This window comes from Pleuronectes platessa, chromosome 21, assembly GCF_947347685.1.
Source record: "Pleuronectes platessa chromosome 21, fPlePla1.1, whole genome shotgun sequence".
In the NCBI taxonomy this organism is placed as follows: domain Eukaryota; kingdom Metazoa; phylum Chordata; class Actinopteri; order Pleuronectiformes; family Pleuronectidae; genus Pleuronectes; species Pleuronectes platessa.
In genome coordinates, this window is record NC_070646.1 from 7,037,681 (window position 1) to 7,065,538 (window position 27,858).

The window sequence follows — 27,858 nt, forward strand, 5'->3', positions numbered from 1 at the left end:
CCGACTATGTACAGGAGACTGAAACAACCCCAGTCGAACACCTCAAGAGGCCAGGGATGATACCTGGGACAGTGGTGGAGGTTTGTACTTAAACGCCACTACTCTGCTAATATATGTGTGTATACAGGTATGCACTTTGTCATCTTACCTGGGCCCCAAAGTCCTTTGAAACGCTCCTGAAGGCGGCACAAGCAAGAATAACGACTTTCAGCCAGTTCGATTTTTACTTATTTTATTAAACAAAACAATGTTGCGCAAACTGGAAATATTAATTCAGTAGTAAGAGTCACTTTTAGCTGTTTAAAATGATCAATAAGAATAGACCAAAAAAATTGACATTTTTCAGAGAATAAAAAGTAAAGCATCAACTTATCCTTAACCATCGTATAGTTCTTTCCTCATAAAAAAATTTAGTTGAAAAATCTGTAACTTTTAAAAGGCCCCATTTGAATGCAAACCTTTAATGAAAATACAATTTTGGTTTATAGATAGATACAAATAAATAGATGTCTTTATTTCATGTAAAATTGAATGTATCAAGATTTTGGGGCGCAAAATATACATGTACGCACAATCTCTGAGATATGCACTCGGAACATTTTTATACATTCATTGCGACCTGCACAGGCCTGTGGGTAAAATCCACTCCGTCATTACCAAACACGTCATTACAGGAGCATTTAATAAACGTTATGACGAAAAAAAACGATAACATTCACTAAACTGTCTAAGACATCGACACAAAACCATTCCACAGCATCGTTAACACATTCAAATCAAACCGGGTTTGCTCCCTGTGTGTTTACATGTGACACCAGAAGCCACATTTAAAGGTTCAGATCTATAAATGATATCTATTATAAATCCTATAAATCAGTATGAACTGATGTAAACTGTCAGAATTAAATTAGGTTTTTGTATTGTAACGTCATAACAGCCACTGTCAAGCTTTGTCATGTCGAGTTTGTTCTGCAAAAGTCTGAACAATAATATGGTAAAACATGAACCTTCTTAAAAACTGTTGATATAACGTCACATACATGAATCATTAATTCATCACAGCTGTTGGATGAAACCAAAGTACAAGGCAGAGTTTGTTTCAATAACAGTGGTTTCATCATCAGGTCGGAGTTCCGGCAGCTCAGAGGATTTCAAGAGCAAAGAAAGATTGTCATCATTGAAATAAAGGTTTGTACTGATCGACCCTGAATTGAGCTGATTCCATTCATCCATCCGTTGTCTTCCGCTTCTTGTCTTTGTGTTTCGACATGAAAGAGCAGCGGTTCTATTTCGAACTCCCTCTGGATTTGTAAACTCCTCACTCTATCTTTAAGGCTAATTTCGGCCACTTTTTTAAAAAAATTTTTTAATTCGTTCTTTCGTTCACCACCCACAGCTCGTGAACCCTGGTGAGGGTTTGGAACGTGGATCAATCGGTAAATTGAAAGCTTTGCCTCGCGGCTTATCTCCTTCCTCACTACAGGGTCTGGTAAAACGCCCGCAGCATTGCACCGACCCACACGTCCAACTCTGTGGTGCTGAATATCTGATTTGAACTCGGGGCTTTGAGTCAGGTGGTAGAGCAGGTTGTCGTTTAAATCGGTGAGTCAGTGGTTCGATCCCCGGCTCCTCCACTCTGCATGTCGTGGGTAGTGTCCTGGGGCTTTTCTGTCAGTATGTGAACAGGCTGGATGGGTGATAGAGAAGTGCTTAGAACGTGGTTCATAGTGTAAAGCACCATTGTGTTTGTGGGAAAAGGGCACATAAACAAAGTCTACAATTTGAACAAATGCAAATCTAGTAGCAAAACATTCAGAGGTTTCATCCATATTTATCTCCTTTGCTTCTGAAACCATGGCTGTGCTTCTTTGTTATCATTTCTAAACAGTTTGCTCTGTTATACTGACGTGGGGAAAAAGCGGTTTTGCAGATTTGGAATAACAATGAACACAGTTCCCTCCTCCACTATATTAAATGTTCACCAAGTGAGACGGAGCTTCCTGCAGATAATAGAAACCTCCACTGATTTGAATTCATGACACGGTTCCCCCCCCCCCCCCCGGTGTTCCGGTGGGTGACCGCTGCTCCTCACTGCTGCCAGGGACGTTCTCAGAGTGAAACCACCTCTCCTCAGAATGCCATCATTTCCTCTGCTCCTCTGTTGCCTGACCAGAATAATAACAGAACAATCTCTGGTGCTGCAGAGATGTGCTTTCAAGCTGGTGCAATTTTTTGTGTGTGTGTTTGAACCACAACGGTGAGACTGTCCTGTGCAGGTGAACCGACAGCAGAGAAGGATTGTGGAGCTCAACAGCTGAAAATTGTGCGCTTTCGAAGCCACGTCCTCCTCATTTGACCTGGGAGGAGCTGTTGGCAGGCAGCTCAGTTTGGACGGTGGAGATCTTTTCTACTATCACTTCCAGGGCGCGGTCTCTGTGCAGTGCATTCGAGGGGCCTTTGTCCTTGGAGGTCTGGTTCGAGCTGTGTCCTGCCTGCGAATCTGCGAACGCCTCCCTGCTTTGGGGTTTGACGAACTTCACGCTGACTTTAGGAGCCACCACGGCGCCGCCCTGCTGGTTGTGCTTCCTGACGCACTGGGAGAGGGTGGAGATGCAGCTCTTCTTGAAGTTCTCGTTCATGAAGGCGTACACAATGGGATTGTTGAAGCTGTTGAAGAACCCGATGGCCTGAACCACAGCGATGATCATGCTGATGGTGACTCCGTCGTATTTCTTCTCCAGGTCATCTGGATTATTGAAAACACAGACAGAAGCTCATACTCAAATCGATGGATCCCAATGAGACTTAGAGTCAATGGCATTAAAGCACTGTGTAACTTTTATTGGGCTCATTGAGTGATTAGCTGGTTTTCATGTAGAGAAAAAACAAAGCTATTAATCACTGAGGGGAAACAAAACTGAGCGGTGGATTTTACCCATGATTCCAAGTTTCCTGACACCAAACTCTATTTAGAATTCTTGATATTAAAAGTGGCCCCGCTGTCAGTTACACACCTCTCACAGGAAAGCAGCATCTTCCCTCACTATTCAAAATCAGTGAAGCATTAAACTTATCACGAAGCGGCTATTTTAAGGTTAAAAATGTTTAAATTTCATATGGACTGTGGTAATACTTACAGTACTCAAACAGCATGTGGACCGTGTGGAACGGTGCCCAGCAAATCGTGAACAACAGGACGATGGTGATCATCATTTTGGCCGCTCTTTTCTTTTTCCTGGTGAGAGTAAAAACCGAGAGGTAAAGATCTGAGTCTTTCTTACGACAGACATGACGGCACTCTTCCCCTCTTGCTGTACCTATAATGTAGAGAAGCCTTTAACCATGTGTTGCAGTTCTAAGTCCCACAGTCGCCCCTGGGGAAAGTAAAGGGAGCAATTTGTCTCCTCTGAGTGTCCTTAACAGAAAAAGCAATTTTTTTCCCAATTACATGAATCAGCTACTTATATCCCGATGCCTAAAGAGCTGTTATGAAGTCTGTTCAATGTAATTTACCATTGTAGCAACACAGCAGCTCTTTGTGAGGCTTTTTATTCTGATGGTTACCTTCTTGTCACACAGACAAAGAATACACTGTGTGTGTGCGTTTTAAACTCACATTTAAGTGTTATCCCTGAGAAAAATTTCAATTTTCAGCAGATCAATGTGAAATAGGTCTTCTACTGACAATCTGTATCCTCAACCTGACACCTGACAAGTCCTGGTTGTGGGTGGGAAGTCACAGAGCGATCACAATCACATTCTTTTAGCAGTGTCACAAATGAAGGACTTTCGCCTATTTAGCTGACGTCCTCTGACCCGCTGCACTTTCACTATGAACTGAACCGATTTTGACTCTAATCTGTGCCAATGCGCTGATTTGTTTTTGGCCGTCAATAAAATATCAACACTGACCGCGGCACCATGACTGTTTCTTAATTCTCTCACCACTGCGCTGCATGAGATTCATTCAGCGCCTTCTGCCACCTCTCTCTCTGGTGCCGACACACAGACACACACAAACGGCGCCGGCCAGTTGTGATTGGATCTCTTAGGATGGATGTGCCTACCAGGTACCCAGTGGGCCATCAGCAACACAAACCCAAACCCTCTAGCATTTGTGTTCACGGGAAGGCACGACCAAGCCCCCTTGGATTTGAGACGTAACTGACCTAGAGATCTTGCTGATCTCCCTGTGGTTCATGGTGTTGAGGACCGAGGAGTCGCCCACCCTGTTGCGGATCCACAGCTCGATCCCGATGCGCGTGTAGAGGAACAGCATGGCGGCCAAGGGGAGCAGGAACAGAGCCACCATGATGAAGGTGGTGTACGTCTGCCGGTGGGTCACAGAGTGCCAACTCTCCTGACAGCACACGTGGTAATGGTCGTACAAGAAGTCGTACTTCACCTGGGAGAGGACGGGAAGAAGAGCCGTCAGTCCTCAAAAACCAACTGTCAATGTCAGGTCAGGGAGTCTTAGACGTCTCTTTTTACATTTCTTTCTTTACATTTTTTTTTTCTGGCTTGGTTTGACCGGCACCACTCACCTCTAGCTGCTGCACAAACAGCATTGGTGAGCCCACGATCACCGAGGCAATCCATACGATTCCTGCAGGATGGAAAGAGATATATAATACAAATAGACACAGTTGAGACAGTATAGGGTTTATACTTTGATTTACACACACACACACACACACACACACAGATACACACACCCAACACACACACATCTATTCTGTTTCAGTCCCTGGTTTCTGCCATTTCTCTTCGTATATCTGCAGGTTTCTAGATAATTGCATGTTTGTTTGTGATCCAGCCATGACAACTGGTAACCTCCCCCATTAAGAACCATCCAGTCCGGCCACCGCTCCAGTCCTGAACATCTGCCTGCTCTTTGGAAGGAGCTTTGGTGGCATTTAACAACTCGGCATTCTCAGTTCTGGACAATATGGCTTTGATTATATCTATTTTGTCATGAGGGAAATCTCATTAAATGGAGCTTTACCCTGACCCGAGATTCAAACTCTGATATACATCCATGCTGCAGCAGAAAGGGATGTAATGGAACCACTATAGATTGTTTTCAGTGCAAACCCATTATAGTGGAAACTGCTCATATCGATTATGGATATGATGATCAACGGTTTATAAGGATCAAAAAGCTTGGGACAGAATCATTTCTTTACAAATACTGTTATAAAAATGATTTGTTATAGTAGTCAAGTAATCCACGTACAATGATCAACAGATTCAGTTGACCCCGAGTTTACACTTGTGTAACTGTTTGTGTGCAACTTCCTTACAGATCAGATAGATAGATAGATAGATGGATACTTTATTAATCCTGTGGGAAATTTAGAAAAAGAGGCACCACTGGGAATTGAACCCAGGATCTCCTGTTTACTAGACAGGCACTTTACCAACTAAGCCATAGCGCCAGGTTAACATCAGAGACTTCTTTGAACAAACTAACACATATAATTCCACACGAGCCACAAACGTTGAATACCTAGCATCTTGTATGCTCGTTTGGACGAGAGCTGCCTCCTCATCTTCAGGGGAAAGACAATGCCCTGGTATCTCTCAATGGCAATGCAGGTCATTGTGAGGATGCCGGTCACTATGGCTGTAGTCTGTACAAAGGGAACCGTCTTGCAAACCAGAACCCCTGTGGAAAAAAAAAAGACGTAACAGAGAGGATGAAAGAATGAGACTCTTAGAAACTGCATAACATCAGTTTCTAATGAAGCAGAGACTGAAGAGGGATGCGAGCTCATCTTCAAACCTTTTTCGTGTTCCTGTGAAAATGCAGGAAGATGAGGATTTAATTGGAACGACAAAACAGCCCTCGCCGATTACACTTGGACATCTTTAACACATGCATGTCACAGCTAACAAAGCACGGAGCAGACAGTTCACCTTTATTCACATGCAACTAATTACTAACGATGTTAATGGCAGCACATGCTTCTCGCCTGCCTTCTATTGCTGTGATACGCTGAATGTCAGCTGTCAGATACTGTTGTGTGTTGCGGATGCTGGGAACAATGTGGGGAACTGATGAATCTAATGGAATGTACATTGATACAGATAAATAAGGATGCATATGTGAAGCAAATATTGCTCGGGTTCTAAAAATCTGCTCTTTTAGAGGTTATAGTCCAGTATAACTATACCTATCGTGAGGTATGAACCTGGTGGAGATTGTTACAGTGCTGCGGCTCCTACAAATGTAATGCAATGCAAACATATACATCACCTTTGACTTTGTGTGTTTTTTTATAGGCATTTTGCATCGAATTGCACACTCGTGCTCGTTACACTGAGCAGTTGCTGATTCAAGATACCTCAGGTTGTGAGACGAAAACAAGCTGCAATATTCCTGTGCTTCAAAGTCGCGTGGTTCAAGTGGTGCTCATCAAGCCATTTATTGATCTCTGTATAAAATGTGTTATAATCTCTCCACCTCAGCAGCGCTTGAGACCAACCACAGAGCGATCAGCTGTTAGGCACAAGGAGCAGGTGTTTGCTCCCGTTCTCCCTCTCCTGCTGCTCCGTCAGGTGTGGGACTCAAAGTAAAGAAAAGAAGCTGCTTGTTTATATTTCTGTTTTAGCTGCAGAAGCTCGTGACCTCCGGCTGCCATTAAGAGGCATCGACGGCAGCTGAGTTCCTTTCAGAGATCAATAACATGTGATTGACTCCTTACTCAGTCTGGCTAATGCGCAGGGCTGATGATGGGTTACTTGTCTTTATGTGTGGGCGCCTCCAGAGTGACGGCTGGGGTTGGATGTCAGATGTGATGGGGTCGGCTGCTGCTGCATTTCATTCATTGTTCTGCTACTTGTTGCAGTCAGATCACAATTATCATCTTGCATTGCTTATCACTAGATGACAGACTTCTTGCATGCGTATTCTTTTCTTTGCAACATTATTATTATTATTATTGTTATTATGATAAGATAATCCTATTAATCCCAATGGGGGAAATTGCGGGGGTTTCCCAGCAAAACAAATGCATGTAAAAAGAACAGAATAGATAAGAAGGCAGTGGCACAAACATTACAGCCACTACATCCACTTGTGATAAGCTTGAGCTATGGTGTTGTGAAACAAAGTCAAAGTGGGATATTGATGATGAGGATCCAGATACGAGCCATGAATCAGGTGTAATCTCTGTATATCGAGTAGTACGGGGAGATGCTGTGATGTCACATTACAAAGTAAAAAGTACACAACAATATATCCCAGCCTAGACCCATGCATTTTGCAAATTGTGCAGAAATCGGGCTACTTTTCTAGATTTCGTGGTTTTACGCACAGTGCGCATGGAGCGGAAAGTGTCCAAGAGCGCACGGGAGGACAGAGGTTTATTTCCCCAAATAGTTCCCCAAATAGTTCAAGAGGTTAACAACTCACCTCCGAACCACTCCGAGGAGATGTTCTGCAGCAGGGTGAAAGGGACGCAGAAGAAAGTGATGAGCAGGTCGCTGACCGCCAGGGAGCAGATGAAGATATCCGTCGCCGTGTGGATCGCACGTTTCTTCACCACTATGTAGATGACCAGCGTGTTCCCCGCGAGCGCCAGCACGAAGATCACCGCGTACATGATCACGAAGGTGGTCTTGGCGCTGTACGGCAACTCGGGGATGTAGACGAGCGGCTGGATGTTGTAGGTGTTGATGAACTCCCGGCGGCTCAGGTTATAGTAGCGCAGCATCTCCTGCAGCGCTTCGGGGGTGATCTTGGTGGCGCCCTGGCCGGAGTCTGTGGAGGCCGCTGCCATTTCCGGTGTTCGGCCCCTGAGAGAGAGAGAGAGAGCTGGTCTGTGGAAGGGAACAGGATCCAAGTCCCTCTGCGTCTCAGCGTCTGTCCTACAAACTCAGCCTCAACCCACCCAGTGCGTCTGGATGGTGCGCTGCTGCTGCTGCTGCCTCCTTCACTCAAGAGAGACCTGCTGCTTGTCACTGCTGCAGCTGTGTGTGTGTGTGTGTGTGTGTGTGTGTGTGTGTGTGTGTGTGTGTGTGTGTGTGTGTGTGTGTGTGTGTGTGTGTGTGTGTGTGTGTGTGTGTGCGTGTGTGTGTGTTGTACTCATATCTTTATAAGTAAAGAAAATAATCCTGTATTTGTAATAATAGGCAATATGCAAATACTTTAGTGCAAAGATAATATTACTGAAGTGTAAATAAGATAAATGTAAAAATAAGGAACATATGCACAGTGTGAGACTATGTACAGTGAATGGATTGTACTGCACAGACAGAAGGAGAATTGCACAGTTAAGAGTGCTAAACCAGAGGTAAAGTGCAGTCCATGTGTGTGGGTGTAGTTCTATGGGGAGCAGAGCGGATTGTATACAGCCTTACTGCTGCAGGAAGAATACAGGTCAGAGACTTAGTGTCTATCCGTCTCTTACTGATGGAGCTGCCCAGTGCTGTGATGGTGTCCTCCTGCAGGGGGTGAGACTGAGATACAAGTGAACAGAAGATGTGTGTGTGTGTGGCCCTGGTATTACTTATGTTGTATGGACCTAAATCTGCTCACACAGGTCACCTTATGGGAACATGTCTTCAGTACGGGGACAAAAATCAGGTCCTCATAATTCAAATGATCAGATTTTAAGGTAATAACATGTTTCAAGGTTTGGTTTTGCTGTAAAACAAAACAGATTATTCAAATGTTTATATAATCGTATTATTTAACACCTATTAACCTGTTTTTTTAATTCTTGAGCATTGTTAGAAGAGAGCCTGTGACTCAAGCATTTCATTGCCAGCGACTGCTTAATTGTTATCTCTGTGCATTTGATAATAAAACTCTTGAATCTTGAATCTATTTGGGAAATAAATCTGAATAAAACACTTTGTCATCAGGTTTTCTGGCAAATGTCACTTCTGACGCAACAAGTAACGATATTGATACATGTCCTCAACCAATCATGATTCAATGTCAATCATGATGTTTCACCCTGTTTTTATCGCCTTGAATCAACATTTTCACTATTGCTTTGGCTCATTTCACGAAACAGAAATTACATTCTCAGAGCTCTAAGTGCAATTGGCAAAATAGCCCATATGGTTCAGCACAACTACATAGATCACCTTCAAAAGGTCATATCTCACCCAAAACAGTTAACTCAAGTTTCAAAACCAAATAATTTTCTCATACAAATAGTCAGTGCCCCCAAAATGAAAAGTCCCTTTGGCATTGTTTAAACACTACAGGTCAAAATGTTTAGATGTTTTGTCAGCATGGCAGTGGACCATAGAAATATCCCTCATGTGCACATTTCAATCTTGGCTCAGTCCTTTGACACTGAATGGTTACAGTAGATGTTTTCTTTCCAGAATACTATGTGTATCAAACAGAAAAAAGATTAATTCAAGGTTTCACATAAAATACTTAATATTGAACTCATACTGCCATGGAAATTGTTACAGTAATTGCCATACATCATGCTTACAGTAACAGAAAATGTGTACAGCACAATATACTGTCAAACAATAAGCACATCAAAACTAAAATTTGGCATAGTGAGATGTGACCTTTTGAAGGTGATCTATGTAGTTGTGCTGAACCATATGGGCTATTTTGCCAATTGCACTTAGAGCTCTGAGAATGTCATTTCTGTTTCGTAAAATGAGCCAAAGCAATAGAGAAAAACTGTAAACTTACTGTGACTGGTGATCAGATGTGTGAGACTCAACCTTGATTACTAAAGTTCTAGTTGCACCTGAAAATTAAGCCGATGATCAAAGATATCCATATTACAGTATATATCATGATGTTTTTCATGGTATTATGTGCCTGTACGATTTTGACAGTGGAGTGAACTATTGTGCAGGTGATGATGTAAACAATGAAATTATGCCAACATGTTCTGCAGAGAAAAACCAGTTGACTGAGAAGCGACAGTCAGTTTTGACCAGCAATATATATTCAATTGGTAATTGGGCTAACTGAAGGCAATTGTACCTAACCGTTTGCAAAGGTGTGCTAAATCATTTGAAATTTGTGCAAGCTGTTGGAAATTGTACTTGTCATTGCAAGGATGTGCTAATACAATTGCAATTTGATGAAAGGAATGAGATATTCCAATCTGTTGTGAACAAGTGCCCAGTGGTTTGGAAGTTTGCACGTGTTGTTTTGAGAATGTCATTTCTGTTTCGTGAAATGAGCCAAAGCAATGGAGAAAAAACTGTAAACAGAAGAGAGAACCACCGAGGAGGTTGTGTTTCTCTCATCTCTCAAATCACGTTGGACTTGTGTGAAGGATTTTAATTATCTCAGAGGGAACTCGGTGTGTTGCTGCTGCGCCTCAACGTGGGACAGAGCCGGTTGAGGTGGTCGGGGCATCTAATTAGGGTTCCTCCATGGGCACCTCCAAAGGGAGCTCTTCAGACCATGAAATCCAGAGACAGACCCCGGAACAAGCTGTAGAGATTATATATATCTCATCTGATCTGGGAAGACCTCAGGAAGTCCCAGGAGGAGCTGGAGCATCACTGTCGAGATCGACGTCTGGCCTGTCTAACCTGCTGCCACTGAGAAATTGTTGCTGTTAACTTCAATAACTGTCCCAACCATTAGCATCAAATTACAAACACATTGTAGTATTGCAATGATCTATTTTCTTCTGTGTTCCCTCCGCTCTCACTCTGCAACAACCAATAGATCAAATTACCTCCACAACAATCCCCACAGTTTCTAGTGATATGAATGATTAAATGTTTCCTTCATAAAGTTAGAGCTGGCGTAAATTTAAAACACAAAACAGGTTAAATACGTTTTTAAAAAAAAAATTAACTAATAGATAATACCTCCATCCCAAAATAGAGATATGTGATGTTTTATATTTTTATATTGCTTGGAGAAATGATGTTCAGGAATGAATGAGATGTAATTTGTCTGACGTGAAAAAACCCTGTAACATGATTTGTGAAACGCAATTTGATTTGATCCATGAAAGTCACAAGGACGACATTACGGTTCAGTCCACTTTCTACTTTAATTTCTATTTCGTGGATCTGTTGGAGTTCCACTACAAGTGCAATTATCAGAGAATCAGTTGACACGCTGACACGGCTTCTGATTTCACACCACCTGGATGCACATCATGCCATGTAAACATGTTAAGTGTGAAATGATGGAGCATCTCCTTCTCTGTACCCCCCCCCCCCCCAACCCCCCTCTGCTTGTAATAGCCTCTCCTGTCCCTTCAGAATAAATGACGTTGCTTTTTTATTTGAACAACAAAAGTTGACGGTGTGAAATAAAGAGCTCACTGGGATCAATAACGCTTTGGGTTGACGATGTTCATGGACCTTTACAAAACGACTCAAGCAAAAGCACTGATTCACTTTTACAAGTACATGCTCTGAGAAGTATTCAAAGTATCAAAGAAAAAAGTCCCCTGTGAAGACTTTTGATAATCGGCTGAGGAAAAAACAGGAGGGGGAAGCGGTACCCTGAGTTGAGAGTAACAGTGAAGGTAATGACTGTGATTTCTTTCCAGCAATTCACAGGGTGAAAGCTGCAGTTGGATAGATTCAGGTCCCTATTCAGATGATTGATGGTCTTTCTTTTATTCAGAATCTGCTACACTTTTACAGAGGTTTGTACCGGTTCTCCTGGCAATCAGAGAAAATCTAGGGGATAAACAGGGACCAGCTAAGTGCAGGAAACTTTTAACATTTTTTACCATAATTTTCTCCTGTACTTCTGCTTTAACTGGAATTTCTTCTCAGAAAGACGCTTGAAAATCAAAGTAGATGAAGTCTCGCTTCTGTCTGAGATCCATAGAAAAATATGTCATGTTACATATTACATTATACAATACAAGCTTATGCAATGGAATGTAGCCTCAGCCCCTCCAAGCTATACACATAGAAATATAAAAAAGAAACGTAAAGTAAATCCGATTAAGCTTAAGGGGGGATAATGAAGTATGAGAAAGTCGTATAATGTTAAATACAGAATTACATCAAATAAAAAAAACGGGAGTTCAGTCTTCCTCTTGTGGATAAAATTCAATTATTTTGTGTTCAATAAGCCTCCATATTATTCCATGTATTTGGTTTCCTTCCACAGAGCATCTGTTTGAATGGGTCGCCAGGGAATTAAGCAACAGTGTCACAACGTCAGGCAACAACCAACACCCACACACAAACAGGGCGAGACTGGAAATTGATAATTCCACAAAAAAATCCATATTTAGATTTTCAAAACACAATTTAGATGTTGAACCGACATCCATCAACCGCAGCTGCTGATGAGGTCTATCGATGCCTCATTAATGCTGCAGGGAGCTCGGGGGTGCTCTCCGGCCTCAGGGCTCAGGGAGAGAAGGAGGGAGCAGCGGCACAAGGATTAAGTTCTGCACATGAGAGGAGGCCATCTGGAGCCAGTCTGTGGCTCTCACACGTCCATGGCAGATTCTGCGCCGAGGGCCTGAGCATCTGCAGAGTTTCCTGTGCCATGTATGTCCTCAAAGCTCCTCATGTGGGGCAAAGTGGAGGGTAAGTGTATCCTGTGAGAGATCATGTCATCAAACCTCAATTCAAGCTTTATCAACAGCACCTCACTAAGTTAATAAATTCAACACCATGAATTGGCCAGATTATACCTGTCATGCGTGTGAATATCTGCCCTAAATGAACCGGTTTAGAGACGCCATTCACTGGCTGTGCAGGGATGCCATTGTTTATTTGTTTGGTTAAGAAGTCTCTTAGAAACGGTGGCGACACAGAGCAGTAAGTATCAGAGGATTTCAGCTGAAGGCGGCTTTCAGAGGTAAAGTGATTCATTATAGTTATTACTTCTCCAAATTGGAATTTTTCTTTGTAGATTTTTGAGGACTTGCGTTTCTGGAAAAATTTGAAAAGCAAGGTTATTGTTTGGACTCGTTGGCTTCGTCAAGCTTTAGTCATCTGTGTCTCTGAAAGGTTTTAGTGTTTTTGAGAATGTGTGGTCACAGTAACAGCCTCCACCATCAAACCTTCTGTTATTTCCAATGCATCTCTTCATAAAGTTGTTGTTGTTTTTCAACTTTTCTCTTAATCTTTTAGATTTAATCAAAGCCCTCCAGCCGCCATTCGGAGATATGTCCGTCGTGCAAAGTTCCAGCTCCCGAGGGACAACAGGACAGAGCAGTCCCAGTCAGTCCACTCAGGTGCTGCTCACCAACGAATTCACCAAGACGCTGACCAGAGGCAGTCCGCGCTTCGGGGCCTTGAGCCATCACTCATTCTTCTCACGGCACAACCCTCATCCAAACAGGGTGAGGCATATCCAAGGTGAGCAAGCAGAAGATATTCTTTTACTTTATGAAATGGATTTTTTTTCATTTTTACACCAAAATGATTTCGATGGTTGAATCAACCTTTGCACTATGTCTCCCAAAATTACAAAAACATTATTAGCCGTGTGGGCGTGCAGGTGTCTGTGAGAAGTTTGATGTTTGATTTCACTGAGTATGTGGTTCCAGTAACCAAGGAAACACCCTGAGGACCCAATGAGATTCCAATCTACGTATCTCATTTGAAAGATAGATTGCAATTTATCAAAAACACCGGAACGGAAGTGGGAAACTTTCCGTTTGGCATCAATTCACTATGGGATGGAATATTTACGTCAAATATATAACGAACATTAATGATGAAATATGTGGAAAAATATCATTGACATTAAATTTGCCTTTTTTTTATGGCCGGCTGTGGCTGAGGGGTAGAGTGGTCGTCCTCCAACCTGAAGGTCGGCAGTTCGTTCCCCAGTCTGACCCATCTGCATGCCGAAGTGTCCTTGGGCAAGATGCTGAACCCTGAATGGCCCCCCATAGAATAACAAAGTGCTGCGAATAGATGCACTGTATGAATGTGTGTGTGTGTGTGAATGGGTGAATGTAAAACTGTACTGTAAAGAGCTTTGAGTGGTCATCAAAGACTAGAAAAGCGCTATATAAATACAAAACCATTTACCATTTACCATTTACCATTTTTGTGTAACTGGAGCCAGAGTTTAGAGTTTAGCCAAGTATTTAGTTTATAGTTTAGTGATACACACACTCGACCAATCGTGACTCAGTCTCAAGTGTCAATCATGACGTTTCACCCTATGTGAAAAATGAGCCCGTGGACAAACATCAGTGTGATAAGAACGTGCCATTACGACAGCCAGGCATCTACTATTATAAAAAATTATAAAAACAGAAAAGAAAGAAAGTGATAAAAACGATAAAAATCCTCTTTTTTTGCACTCATTAATTCTGACAGCAGTTTATTACTTGTTAGCGCTAAATGTGTTGATTTAGCTTAAATTCCCTCAGAAGCTCTTGCTCTAAAAATAAAGCAATTAACAAGGTCATCCCTCTGAATTGGCTCTGGAAGCCTCACCTCCTGAGATCAGTCTTAAGTCAGAGTTACCACAATATTAAATATTTCACGCACAGCTGTACGGGCACCTATAGAATAACAATATGCTACATGAAAGACACAACCTACAGTTTTGGAAGAAAAGTAGGTCATATGAAGTTATCAGCTTTAGTCTCAGCAGGGGGTTTTCTGGCCTAGATTTTTCCAGGGCATTGCTTTGATTGCCGAATCTTCTGAAGCATGTATGAATTTGTGCCTCTCTCGTGTCCACAGGACTTAATGGGAGACCTGTCTGCATGGTGAGAGATGATTGGTTTGTCACCTCGTCATTATTTCCTCATCCACTTCTCAAGAGCCACGTCCTCAGGAAAGTGGCCGACACTCCTTTTGATTTCCCACTCAATCAGAGTCTAAATGGAGTCGGCAGTTACAGAAACAAATCAGGTACAATTACGTGCATGACGCCTGAATTTTCTCATTTATCTTTCTTAAAGCTCTGCTATCAAAACGTGAGAGTCGTTTATTGAGAACGAATAGGCTAAATGTTCTGCTTTCTTTTCGCAGCCCTGTTTTCAGAGGCCTGGAGGGATGAACTCAAAGAGCTCGCTGCTAAAGTCAGCTTGTCTCCTCGAGCACAGAGGGACAAACGAGAGGTGCGTGCTTTGATTTGATTGATAACTGGAACCTGGAATCATTTGTTTGTTTGTTTGTTTGCCTTAAGACTAAGGCTTTAAGTTCTGGTTGGATATGAGTAGGGCCAGCGTCAGGGTTAGGATGTGATTGAGAGGCAGAGTTGGAGGTAAAATGTACCGGTGGACCTTTAAGTTCTTCCTCGAGAGATGAATGTGAGGAATTTAGAATAATGGGTTAAACTTTCCTTGTCAGAATCAGCCATAGACTGTATTTAAAGATGGACGACATCACAGCCGCCCAAAACTGAAGCCAAATCATCTGGATCGCCCCCCGGTGGCTGGAGTGCAATATAGGTCATAAACCCTATCTGCTCCGTGATAGTGGATGGGACATGAACCAAACTAAATAGACAAAGTACATGTTACATTTATTTTGTGTTATTTCAGGTAGTTCTTATCATCATTATTGAAGTATAAGTTTTAAATTGAAGTTCATTGTTGAAATATTTAAGTGGTCGTGTATATTGTGTAAAAACCATGATTTTGTCAATTCATTCCAGGAGCCACCAGAAGAAGAATTGGTCCGTCGCAAGACCCAATATTCGGCTGACACTGGGAGAATCATCCCTCTGCCCACGAAGTCTTACCAGCGCAGATCTGTCTCCCAGCGCCTGCTCTTTCCTCAGCCCTTCCATGATCAAGAACTCACGGTGAAATCCTCCTCCACTGCTCTTGAGCTCCTCCACCTTTTGAAAAAAAAGTGTCTCTCACGGTCGTTTGGGATCGAAATGAGGCACAGCCATGCAATATTTCCCAACAGAGAGGGAGGATTAGAGGCAGATCAATGGGAGATGTCCAGCATTATAGAAATTCTCCAGAGCACTCAGGCTTTTGCCCGAGGCTACGCTGCGTTTGATTTATTGTCGGAAAAAATACCCCCCAGCTTCAAATTCCTGTGGTTTGTAAGCTCCTGTCATTTGCTCTATTATCAGGTGTTGGAGCTGCTTTGTCAGATCCTGCAAACAGACTCTCTCTCCACGGTCCAGCAGTGGCTTCTGCTCGCAGGACAAAGAGGTAAAAACACTTCATTTCACCGAGAGAGAAAGATGTTTTTGGCTCGTAAACGTTTACACACATTCTACAGTGGCATAACATGTATTTGACAGAAACAGTATTGTCAGAAGGTTTATTCAGATACAAATATGCATATATATATAGTGCAACAAGTATATAATAATATTTGACTTTCACTCTCAATATTATTTCCCTTTGCTTTACTTTAATTTAGTAGATAATCATTCAAACCTGATTATTACATAACGATTTGGCCATGGAGTCATAAAGGAGTCCTCCATACACCCTTAAGTGTTTATCAGTGGGATCTGTACATAAAGAAACTCATTCAAATAAATTCTTCATTCACATTCATCAACTGTTATTACATCTGCTTCAGTTCAATCTTTTCAGTGGTGAAAGAATTGATATATTTTTAATTAACTTTCTGAATGTCCTTGCTTTTCTGTCGTGACCTCTCATAACGTTTCATTACAGAAGTCATTCTTCTCCAATGTTCACAGTTTCCATTTTAGATTTGGGTTCAATAACCTTTATATTACTTCGGTGAATACAGATAAAAAACAGGAGGTGTATAGTTGCTGTGGTGCTGCTGATGGGAATGGTTGAACTCCTCTGGTACTGTGTGATGTTTTGCTCCCTCAGAGAAAGACCTGGTGATGGGGATGATCAAACAAGCTCTGGACGGCGTCGACCACTCGGCCCACCACCAGCCGAGCCTCCATCCGCTCCAGGCTTCTCATCCCGGCACATCACCATCGGTGTACGATGCAAAGTTCGAGCAGCCGTGGAGAACACCGCAAACAACGTGGTCAGGGCGATCGGTCAAGTTTCTATCTCCTACTTGAGTTTCGAAGTTTGTCAAGGTTGACGTGTTGACGATTCTTCTTTACCTCCGCAGCTCACTCAGGATGAACCGAACCTTCAGTGATGACAAACCAGGTAATGAAATGGCGTCCTTCGTTTCTCCATTCTCTGTGTTCAGGCCTATTTCAGCAAAGTCAGAGCTAGTTAAAGGCCCAAGAAAAGTTATAAGGTTAGATTTTTTTTTTTTAATATAATCGACCAGCAATCTTCATTTGTTCTGCAATTATCTGACGCTTCTGGGAGCAACGGCTAATATTTTGGAGCTTCTAGCATAGACAGTGAATATCTGGGCCAAGACTCCAGTTCACACTGTCAACAATCTAACTAGTTAACTTTTGACACAAGTCGAATGCTTCTCCACTAAAAACACACACACACCAATACTTTGTGTAGGGGTTTTCGATCCAGACGACATTTTGCCTTAACTTTATTATTCTATTTAAACTCGAAATGGAAAACAGAAGAGGCTTCAGGCCCACACAATCTTTTCCCATGCCAACAGATTCTGCATATTCAGCATTTCACAGCTTTAATTGTCATAGACTAAGTCCCTTGTTTTCTTTTATCCCTTCATTTATGAAGGGAAATATATCTATCAAGGGTATCAACAATTTTCGCTTCTGACGTGCATTTCACAATAATAACTCCAATGAAGTAGCGATAATAAGTGTCCTTGTACAGCAGTTTCTCGGTGTGTACAAAAATAGGATTGCCGTGGAAAGCCTTTCAGTGTGAGGACGGTTATCTTCTCTCCAATAGATCTGAATAGACCCCATTGCTGTCGTTGTTGTGTGTGTGTGTGTGACTGACTCGATGGCTCTGTTTGCAGTGAGTGTCGGGGGTGCGGAGGTGCTCGAAGTCCACCCCGGAGCTCAGAGTCCTCCTCAAGGTCGTCCTAGCCTCCAGCGCATGGAGAGCGTGTAGACGTCACCGGCTTTTCATCACAACTGCAGAACAGCTGATGTTTTGAAATTGAGACAAGTGGCAAGATTAGTTTACAAAGTGTAATCTTGAGTTTGTATAAATATTTTGTGCACTTGAGAACATATTAAAATAAAACAGTTTTTCAATATTGTGTATAAAGATGGACGCAGCGTCTCCTTTTGCTCCCTCTATGTAGAAATGAAGCCAAAATATCCTGGATACAAGGTCTGTTTAGTAGTGATGGAGGGTTTGAACCAATCGACCAATCATGAGTCAGTTTCAGCTGTCAATCACGGCATTTCACCCCATTTTATAGCATCAAATAACTAATTGAAAGTTAACTTACTGGAAAAATAAGCACGTACAAGCTACTTAAATTGACAGAAACCATTTCTGAGAAAATTCTATTTGACATGTACTTTGACTTTTTAATTTGATGCATGCTCCATCTACTAACCTCGGGGAGGAGGGGTTTATGACCCATAGCGCAGTCAGCCACCAGGGGGCGATCACGACGCTTTGGCTTCACTTTTGGCGAGCCGTCATATTGAAAAAGAAAAGAGACAAACCTTCACAGCGTAAAAAACTGAAAACAAGCAACTCACCAGGACATGTTGTTCTGCAGGAGAGTGCACAAAAACAATTTTCATGGTTACATCGAAGTTATATGTCAAAGAAAATGAACAACCATTCCAAATAACGGACGAGATTTGAACTTTGCATTTATACCATTTATGTCATAGACGAACAAGTGGCCGAGTCTCGACCCTGTAACGATCATATCCAGTTCTAAAAGTTGATGCCGTCCCTTCTTTTCAGATTTCACAATCCAGCATGAAGGACTGAACATATATACATATAAATTTAGCCTATAATCGCAGCAGGTGTACTGCAGTTTGAAAGGTAATTGGGCTGATGGAGAGTCAGCCTTAGCAACTGGGCAGTGTGGCCCTGAACGCCTCTAACTGAGTACAGGTCACCTAAAGCACCGTATAGAAAGTGTTGAATAGGAGAAGTGGGGCTTTCACAGCTGGAAACTGAACAGATGACAGCGTTGAATTTCGCAGCAGGAGTCTGCTACAGCAGGGACGGGAACAAAACGCCAACCTCACTCTGAGAGAAGCCACTGACTGACTGTCATTAGTTTTGCACACGGACCATGCAGTCAATGGACAAGATTGACTTTTTACCCCTAATACACGTTGACCTTGCAGAAAGCGAGGTTGTGGAAATTGATGTGCAATACAACACAACGCGACACAATACAATACAATGCAGCATTATCAATTCCCAAGGCAATTTGCTGTAGGGCAATTAAAGGAAGACAAAAACCACCTCAATTCAATTGCATTTGTATCTCAGCAAATCACAACATACATTATCCAGAGGCTCTTCACATAATGAGGTTGAGACCTTACAAAATTAGGAGCAGTCCAGTTCAGTTGAGATAAAAGTGCAAATCCCTTTCAGCTTTCGACTGTGTAACCGGATGGATTTGTGTTTTTTCTAAATCACCTCAGATTCTCACTTGAGAAGACGACAAATCCTGAACTGAAACTGTGTTATTCTCCTTTTAGACATTTTTCCACGTGGTTCTTGGTCACAGAGATCAGGCACATTAAGGCGACTGATATGTATGAGTGTGTAAAAAGTTGGTGCAGCTTGATTAAATTGAAGGAGACTGTTTAGTCTAGTTAATCAGCGCCATTGTAGGTTCCCATGTTTGGTCTCCGCAGCTCTCAGCCCTGAGGCGGGTCCCTAATCTGCCGCGTATGGAAATGTGGTTTCATCAGGTTGGACTGACAGTGATATGACAGAAGCAATATGAGCAAACACACATGACATCAGGCCGTGCCAACGTCAACACCGAGACAAAAACACTCATTCAAAAAAAGGGCTCCGTTTGGCATTGAATGGATTTGATTTAGTCTATTTTGCATTTGCAGAATCTGTCGAGCCATAACACTCATTTTTGTTACAGTTGACCAGCACTGTATTGACGAATGCATTTTTTTAATTTTGGCCAGCTCAGTGCACAAGTTAGGAGGACTTGTGGACTTGGTGAGCATCTTTATTGTGCATCCTTGCCGTTTCAGACATCTCCCATCCATCCGGAGGTCAGGCGGCCTGGTCAGCAGGTGAAGTTCAGCTTTCACGTCATGAATCCTTCCCACAAGGACACCTGTTGGCTCCGGGCGATAAGAGGCAGCTGTTTCCTGAGGCTGTATCAGGGAAGCGTTCCTGCAAGGCAGCGTTAAGGGGAGAGGGAGACACTGGGCCATTACACACAAACACAAACACACACACACACACACACACACACACACACACGCACACACGCATAACATCTTTGCCTAATGACCTGGTGAGCCAGGGAAGACGAGGATATTGAATGCTGGGAATCCAGAGGATATGCAGGGTTAGAGGCTTAACTTCCCACCCCCCCCCCATTGACCACCTTCTTATTTCCTCTGTGTACATCGTGCAGGCACATGCAGCGACTTGTGCTGCCCGCATGTAAGTCATGATCCCATTCTACAGCCTCTTTGATTTGGCATATACGTAGTGTGCAGGTATTCTTTACTCATGGGCATCACAGAGCAGAGCCAATCAACTGTAGAGCACTTTCCTCATCATGTAAATCCCCAAATGACCATTCAGAAGGTCAGAGGGTTTCATGAGGATGATTATAAATAATGAACTCTGTAAGCGAGTGAACAGAAATCATCGATTTATATAACAGAGTATTGTATTTTACGTCATCTGAATATAACAACTGTATATTTTTGGCATTTCATGGGATTTCTTTCCCTGGGGGATTTTATGGAAAGTGAAAGCTGTGCACATGATTAGTGAGCCATGCTCTTAAAGAAATAACTCATATTGATTTAAGCTTACTCATCACCTTCATGCCATTAGTCTTGTGCATACCCTTCATCTTCTCTCATGATTGACAACTGGAATTGAATACGTTTTACTATCATTGTGCCCAGTAAGAACCAGTGCACACTAGAGATGCAGCCAACAGAAGAATGCACAAAGTGTCATAAGTGGAGATACGGCTGTTAAATACACTGTTGTCTTACCTTTGAGTTATGAGATAAGATAATAAATAATCAACATAGATTATAAACTGCATCACATCATGAGAACCACTCTGTCACAGAGGTTTTTAACCCTATCCCTTTTTTTTTTGTGATGGTTGGTTTGTGAGCAAGATAAAACAAAAACTGGTCTATGAAACTTGGTGGACGGATTTGATATGTGTCACCGAAGAAATAATTTATTCCCCCACTTGTTTGGACTTTGCTTTTTTGTATATTTTCAAATTTTTCTCCAGCATTAATTCCATGGATCTTGATAAAAAAGAAGCTGATTATAATAACAATCATCATCATCATCATTATCATCATCATCATCTGGACACTGGATGAATGCTCGATAAGTGCCTGTCCTTAAATTTAGTTTTGTTATATTTCAGGCTGAAATAATCCAGTTGCCTGGAGCCACAACAACATGTGAGACCACACGTGCACGTCTGATTCCACTGTTGCAGACACCGAGTCAAATTCAGCCCCAAACATTTGTTTCTCTTCATGATTAAATGAAGAAAACAATTGGGAGCAGAAAACTGAGGCGAGTCCTCTGGGAGCCACAGAAAGTAACCCAGCTTGCTTTATACTCACTAGTTTATTATTCAAAAACAAAATTTGAAATCTATCACTTCTTAAAACCTGATGAAATGCATGATAGCACATGAAACACCTGGAACTGTGAATGGATTTTAACGTTTGCACAGAGATGGTGCAGGAGTCTCTTTGATCGAGTATTCGAAACACAACATTTTTGTCGTCTTCTAAAAGATGAGATGCCACTTCAGGGAACTCAGCTTGTTTTTACATTTGTCTCTTACTTCTTTATTCAATTCAATGTTCTGCTAACACATCTCAGTCACTTTTTACTTTGCCAACTGATGTTATTCATTACTCTCTTCTCAAGTAGCTTATTATAGTCGACTCTGACTCAGAGCTACTCAGAAAGTGGAATATTAAGGTTCACTCCCACTGGTTTCACCTTGTACAACCTGCTCCATGCTGTTTCTGTCATAACATGAAGAAATAACAGTTTGATTTGAAAGTGTTTTTAAAGATGGAAAGTTTAGTTAGTTTTCTGTATCATTTATGTTCCAGCACTCAGACAAACGCAGCCTCCAGAGTTCCCTCCCTGTCTTTGCATCCAGTGTTTTGTTTTAGTTTCCAAACCCCTTGTCAAGAGCGTCCTTCAAAGCAGAATTCAGAACTCTTCCTATCTTCCTTATCTCCGTGGAGCGTCCTTCAGGGGCCCTATAAAGTTCAGCTCTCTCACTTTGCTGTCACTGACGGAGACAGCCAGCATGCTGCCTGCTGTCGTGAAGCTCTGCTGTGGAATCTCCTACCCACACCTGAGGAGTACGGCAGGTAGACATCGGCCATCATCTTATTGGAATTCAAAAGAAAAAGGTCCCTCCGTGACTCCTCAGTTTTTTTTTTTTTTAACCTTTTGCATCTTCTCTCAATCTTGCAGGACTTCAACGCACAACGATGGCAGTGATAGGCCAGGAGGTCGCACACCTGCAGCGGTGGGGACAGATGCAACAGTGCCTGAGATCACTTGCTGGTTTGAATTATAACGGTAAATACATTTTTCAATCCGACAACTCACGTCTGAAATGTTTGTTACAGCAGGACGTAGTTAGTGTTTAAGCTTCTAGGCTCCGATTTCATCACTTCCCCCAGATATGATAACAGAGATAGGAATGGAGTGATGAAATTCTATTTATCGAGCCTAAAGGTGGATGCTTGGGTGGTGGAGGGGCTGAAGCAGCAGCAGCGGGGGGGCAAGCAGAGGGACCAGATGGGACCACCAAATTGGCATGTTGTTCCTTGGAGAGGATTGTTCAGCGGTTGAATACCACTCTGTTGGTTTCATCGATTTTTTCTCAAGTGTGGCTGTTGAAAGAAGGTTTTCACTCCCGTGCCCCTCACAGAGTCCAACAGAGACGATGTGCCAGCAAAAGAAGATCAGCTGTTCTATGTGCAACAAGGCCGAGGAGCAATGAGGAAGGCCCTCAGCATGCTGGAGGACAAAGACGGCTGGAAAGTGGAGATCGCAGAGGTAGCCTAATGTCTGATTAAAACAAATTCCTGTAACCAAAGTGGGCATTCTATTACATTCACACTTGTATGTTGAATCTGTCTAGAGCACCGGGGATGTGATCTGCAGCAAAGCGATGCCGGGGGCCAGGAAGGTCTTCAGGCTGGAGGCGGTGCTGGAGGCCGGCGTGGACGAGCTCTATGACATCCTGTTCACCAGGGTGGAGGAGATGCACCAGTGGAACCCGAGCATTCAGCGAATCAAAGTGAGCCACGCTATCTGAGCCAGATATTTGGAATATTGAAATACCACATGAAAATACTCTCGAGGAAGCCCAGGGTTCAGAGAGTGTTTGGTCAAATATGCTCAGTTTTATTGTTTGGTCGTCTGCACATTTCTGTTTAAAGCCATGATTTGATGACATCATACTTTAGCAGCGGGATACGTGTTCTCACGTTGCTCCAGCTGTCTTCACATTTATCCAAGCCCAGCAGCTCAAGTGCTGCTCTACAAATTAAATCTGACATTCTCGTCTCCTGCCGCAGGTCCTGATGCACGTCGGGCCCGGGACGATCGTCACTCACGAGGTTTCGGCCGAGACGGCAGGAAATCTAATTGGCCAAAGGGATTTCCTGAGTGTCAGACACAGCTGCAAACAAAGGTCCAGTGTTTATCTTGGAGGAGCAGCGATTCAGCTGGAGGCCTTCCCACCTCAGGCGAGCTTTGTGAGGTGCGAGGATTTTTTTTACACACCCGCCAACACCTCCTTCTCAACCCGACATTAATCATACCGGGTCGAAATGTATTCGGCAGTTTCATTCAACCTCCTCTCATACAGTACAGGTTGTGAAGTCAGAACAGAAGAGACTGTACTGTGACAAACCCAGTTTTGATCTACTTTGGCATTTCAGTTTGTTATGACAGCCAGTCAGTGGCCTTAAACGTCTGCAGCCGTATCTCATGTGATTATAGAGACGTCAGAGGACGTTGAAGGATGTTAAGACGGAGGAACACACTAGATTACAACAAAATAATGGTTTTATAGACGTCACATTTTTATTTAAATTTACATTTCTGGGGTTTTGCTAAAATGAAAGCAACACATTAACCTTTCTACTTGAGCAACGTTAAGTTAGTACTGGCTGATAAATAGTCAAAATATTAAAAGGCGAAGTGCTTGCTCAGTGTAGACCTAGTCCCTTATACAACAGTGTACTACATCATTAACTTTGCCTATTGCGTATTCTGTTTAATACAATCATAAGAATTATGTATTAATAAAATATTACATTACATTTTCACATTAGTCAATGTCAGTTAATTAGTTGATTAGATAAATGAATGATTTTTATTGGTGTGTTTACAGAGCTGAGGATGGACCGACATGCATCATCATTCAGCCTCTGGACGGGGATACGAGAAAGAGTCACTTCACGTGGCTTCTCAACATGGACGTGAAGGTAAATTCATTCAATCACAAACACAAGAAATAGTGTATAGAAAAAGCATTTGCAGACTCACAATGGGAGAAAATATCCTTTTCTGCAGCGATCGATTGTTTCCTGATTTTGCACATTGCGTATTTTCTCTTTCACTCAGCTTGGCCAATTTCCAGCTGTTACCAATTAAATTAACAACTCCAAAAACAAAAGAGAGAACACCACTTTCAGTCTGGTCCAAGCATCACTATACTGCCCAGATGCTTAAAAAAAACTAACATTTGGATTTAATCCGTTCTGCAGTAAACATCGAGCGCCTTGTCTACATTCTCCCAGGATTAACACACACACATGGCTGTGACATGGAATCCAACATTTACACATTAGACGTTTGCTAGAGAAAAAAGAACTTGCACAAATATCCTGATGAGTGGCAAAAGGAAGCTGAGAAGGCCGAGGTGATGGAGGCAGGGAACAACACAATCAGTGATGAAATGAGTAATGAATAAATAACCTGTTATGTTTGTGCAGCTGTTGAGTGATCAAGGAAATTACCTGATTTAGCTCCTCATTTGACACGGTGCAAAGAAATTATTTATACTATGTACACATTATACAGAATACACAGTATTTATGTAGATACACTGCGTTCCTGGATGGAATGACGCACGACTGTACGTGTTGATGCTGACATTAGAGTGCATGCTTCTTTTTCAATTATCATTATCCTTCTCTGTTTTCCAATCACCACTGCTACGCTGGAAGTTCACTATTCAATCTTTAAATAATAATTCAACAAAATAACCTTATTTGAAGTACACAGCTTGAATTACATACAAGGGCTGTCGACTTCGAGGAAGATTCGAGTTTAGGAGTCAGACCTAAAAGTCAGGATGTCATTCTCAACTGTTTCGTGTCAACATCCACCTCCTAGCTTTGCTTTCCAGTGTTTTCCACCACATCCCATGAGGTTGCTCGTTTGTCATGGACACTTTCCAGCTCAGTTCCAGAAAAGGACTTGAATTTATAAAATGTTTCTTTTACTGAAACATCCTGCTATTGGGACACAAATTTTACACATGAAAAGAATATATTTATTGCGCAGCAGGAGAATATCAGGACCTGATAGTCAAGCCCATTTTGTTGTTGTGATCAAAATAAAATGTGAGGGTTTAACCGTGATAATGTATTCTTCAGGGGTGGCTGCCAAAGTCCATTGTCAATCAGGCTCTGCCTCGAGCACAGCTGGATTTCACCAGACATCTCCGCAGACGCCTCACAGCGAGAACCACCCTTAGCTGACTGAGTCTGTGTGACACCCACTCGTCAGCAGCAGCAGCCTGTCATCATTCACAGGGGGAGACTGAGAGACGGAGGCCCCCCCACAGCCCGGCTGTTCGGCAGGAAGCCGCCCTTTCCTCGAGTGCAGAGGGGCTGCCTGTGGGAGAAGCTCTGCTCCTAATGCTGTGTAGAGCAGAGCTGGAGGAGATGAGCATCAGCAGCCAGGGCCAGCCTGGCCCAAAGACAGCTGGCTTCTAATAGGAAAGAATATCAAGTCTGCCAATCAAACCTCATTAACACTGTGGAGTCAACACTCCTCCATTGACACATGAGTAACTGCACTCTGCGTATGACTGGATCAAACCAATAAAGTGATTTCATTGTTTCATATTCTTGATTCATGGTTAAGGACACATTAAAAGCAACACCTCATAACAGGAGCCTCTTCTTAATTCAAATGCATTAAATAGAGGACTGGATTAAAACTGACTGAACCTGTGGAGAGATGACTGATACAAGAAATACATGATACCAAACCACATTATTACATTTAAATCCAGTTAATCTATTCCATCATTTCCTTTTAGTATCACAAATATAGACAGGGTGCATGCAAAGTAGTAAAGTTAAAATGCAAATCCCCAACACAGGGGCTGCAGAGGGTTTTGGGTTCCATTCTGTGTGCCAAAGTGTCCTTGGGCAAGATGCTCAATGGCAAAACTGTTCTGTAAAGCGCTTCGGGTGGTCATGAAGATTATAAAAGCACAATATAAATCCTCAGACACGCTGATACAATAAGATGTTATAGTTTTCAACCAAACCTCTTCAATTACCAAACTTTTGGTTTTGTCCACTGAAGCCGAGAAGGAAAAAGCCACAACAACAGTAAATAACAACAATCTTGGTTCTTTCAAATGTCTTTTACTTTGTTCTCCATACCACTTTAAAAATTCAATAAATATTAACATTTAAAGCTTTCATCCACGTAGGTATATACAAGAACTATACAATACACATAATGATGTTACGGACTGCAATGCAGGAATGGTGTAACACGATGACCGACCACAGTCTGCAGACTTACAGCATCACCTGTAGTTTCCAATTACAAAACACAACTTTTCATGACTTGAAATTTACACTATATACATTATTATCTGAAAAATATATCAGTTACAAAAAAAAAAAAACCTTCATGATTTATTGTTTTCTGAAATCTTTTTTGTGACGGCACGCTGCAGCAGGGATGAGCCTCGCTGATTTATCACCACAACATTGGATGTGGACAATATTAAAAACAAAGAAGCACCGGGGACAGAGATGTCATGAAGGTCTCTGCCTGGAGTGATGACTATGAAACCTGGAGTGTGCCGAGGAAATAATTATAGATCCAAAAAACTGTTGTATTATTATCAATTTAGAAAAACTAGTAATCATTTAAAAAAGCTACAGCCATTAAATTAGTAAAAAAAATGTGAACAGTGGATATTTTTTGTATCTGGATCCGACATCACAACAGATGTGAGCCTAATGTTAGCATGTGGCTGATGACTGGCATGATTACTGGAGCAGGGGGGGGGGGGAATCAGCTGAAAAACATGAAACGCCGAGCTCGGCATCCAGAGCACCTATAAGCAGCGTTTCAGCTGGTTGCTTGGAAACCTCATAGCAACAAATCATGTCTAGAAGGTCACTGTGTGAGAGGCAATGCCAAACAATTGTTACAGCAATGTTAATGCTTCCAAAATCTTAATGTGAATGGTATTTTAGTACTTGCTTGAACTGAATAAATTTAGCTTTTTTGTCTGTGTCTTTACCATAGTAACAGGGGCTCTGATTGGTCCACTGGTATGTAATGAACAGCGCCACCTTCAGCTTGAACAATAACAGGTGGATGGAGGCTTGACAAGAATTACAAAACTTGTAAATCTAAACACACTATTTATATAGATATATATATATCTATACAAAATACTTTTTGCAATTTAATTTTCCTTTCCACTTAATTCATTGATATTTTTAAAAGCAGAATACATTAAAAAAAATCTAATCTAATCTTAATGTAATAGGTAAAAGATCAAATGTATGCAGAGATTGCAGAGTGGTCTATAATTATTCTGTTGGCACACTCAGGATCGCAT

General features: G+C 42.1%; 4 protein-coding genes and 1 non-coding gene across 5 annotated transcripts in view; 2 read left to right on the forward strand and 3 right to left on the reverse strand.

Annotated features, from left to right (window-relative positions):
* Nucleotides 1–260: 260 nt before the first annotated feature.
* qrfprb (pyroglutamylated RFamide peptide receptor b) lies at nucleotides 261–7,784 on the reverse strand. The gene is made up of 6 exons (XM_053414089.1): nucleotides 7,418–7,784; nucleotides 5,510–5,668; nucleotides 4,545–4,606; nucleotides 4,170–4,405; nucleotides 3,138–3,235; nucleotides 261–2,746 (listed from the first exon to the last, which is right to left on the reverse strand). The coding sequence occupies exons 1-6, from the start codon at nucleotides 7,782–7,784 to the stop codon at nucleotides 2,349–2,351; spliced, it is 1,320 nt and encodes a 439-aa protein (XP_053270064.1). The 3' UTR covers nucleotides 261–2,348.
* Nucleotides 5,366–5,438, reverse strand: trnat-agu (transfer RNA threonine (anticodon AGU)). The gene has a single exon. It is a non-coding gene; the product is annotated as a tRNA-Thr (tRNA).
* Nucleotides 7,785–12,497: 4,713 nt separating the features above from the next.
* On the forward strand, nucleotides 12,498–17,864 carry tbata (thymus, brain and testes associated). The gene is made up of 9 exons (XM_053414354.1): nucleotides 12,498–12,516; nucleotides 13,066–13,293; nucleotides 14,641–14,811; nucleotides 14,932–15,020; nucleotides 15,560–15,709; nucleotides 15,992–16,073; nucleotides 16,719–16,884; nucleotides 16,975–17,015; nucleotides 17,770–17,864. The coding sequence occupies exons 1-9, from the start codon at nucleotides 12,498–12,500 to the stop codon at nucleotides 17,862–17,864; spliced, it is 1,041 nt and encodes a 346-aa protein (XP_053270329.1).
* Nucleotides 17,865–22,257: 4,393 nt separating this feature from the next.
* star2 (steroidogenic acute regulatory protein 2) lies at nucleotides 22,258–25,898 on the forward strand. The gene is made up of 8 exons (XM_053414355.1): nucleotides 22,258–22,321; nucleotides 22,428–22,535; nucleotides 22,891–23,018; nucleotides 23,104–23,262; nucleotides 23,543–23,727; nucleotides 24,364–24,457; nucleotides 25,634–25,717; nucleotides 25,767–25,898. Exons 1-8 carry the CDS (start codon nucleotides 22,258–22,260, stop codon nucleotides 25,896–25,898), a joined length of 954 nt encoding a protein of 317 aa, XP_053270330.1.
* Nucleotides 25,899–26,622: 724 nt separating this feature from the next.
* Nucleotides 26,623–27,858, reverse strand: part of LOC128427191 (A disintegrin and metalloproteinase with thrombospondin motifs 3) — a 44,850-nt gene continuing 43,614 nt past the window's right edge. The window contains exon 22 of the mRNA XM_053414291.1: nucleotides 26,623–27,858. This exon is cut by the window's right edge and continues 996 nt beyond it. The gene's annotated coding sequence lies outside the window, so the exon portion shown is untranslated.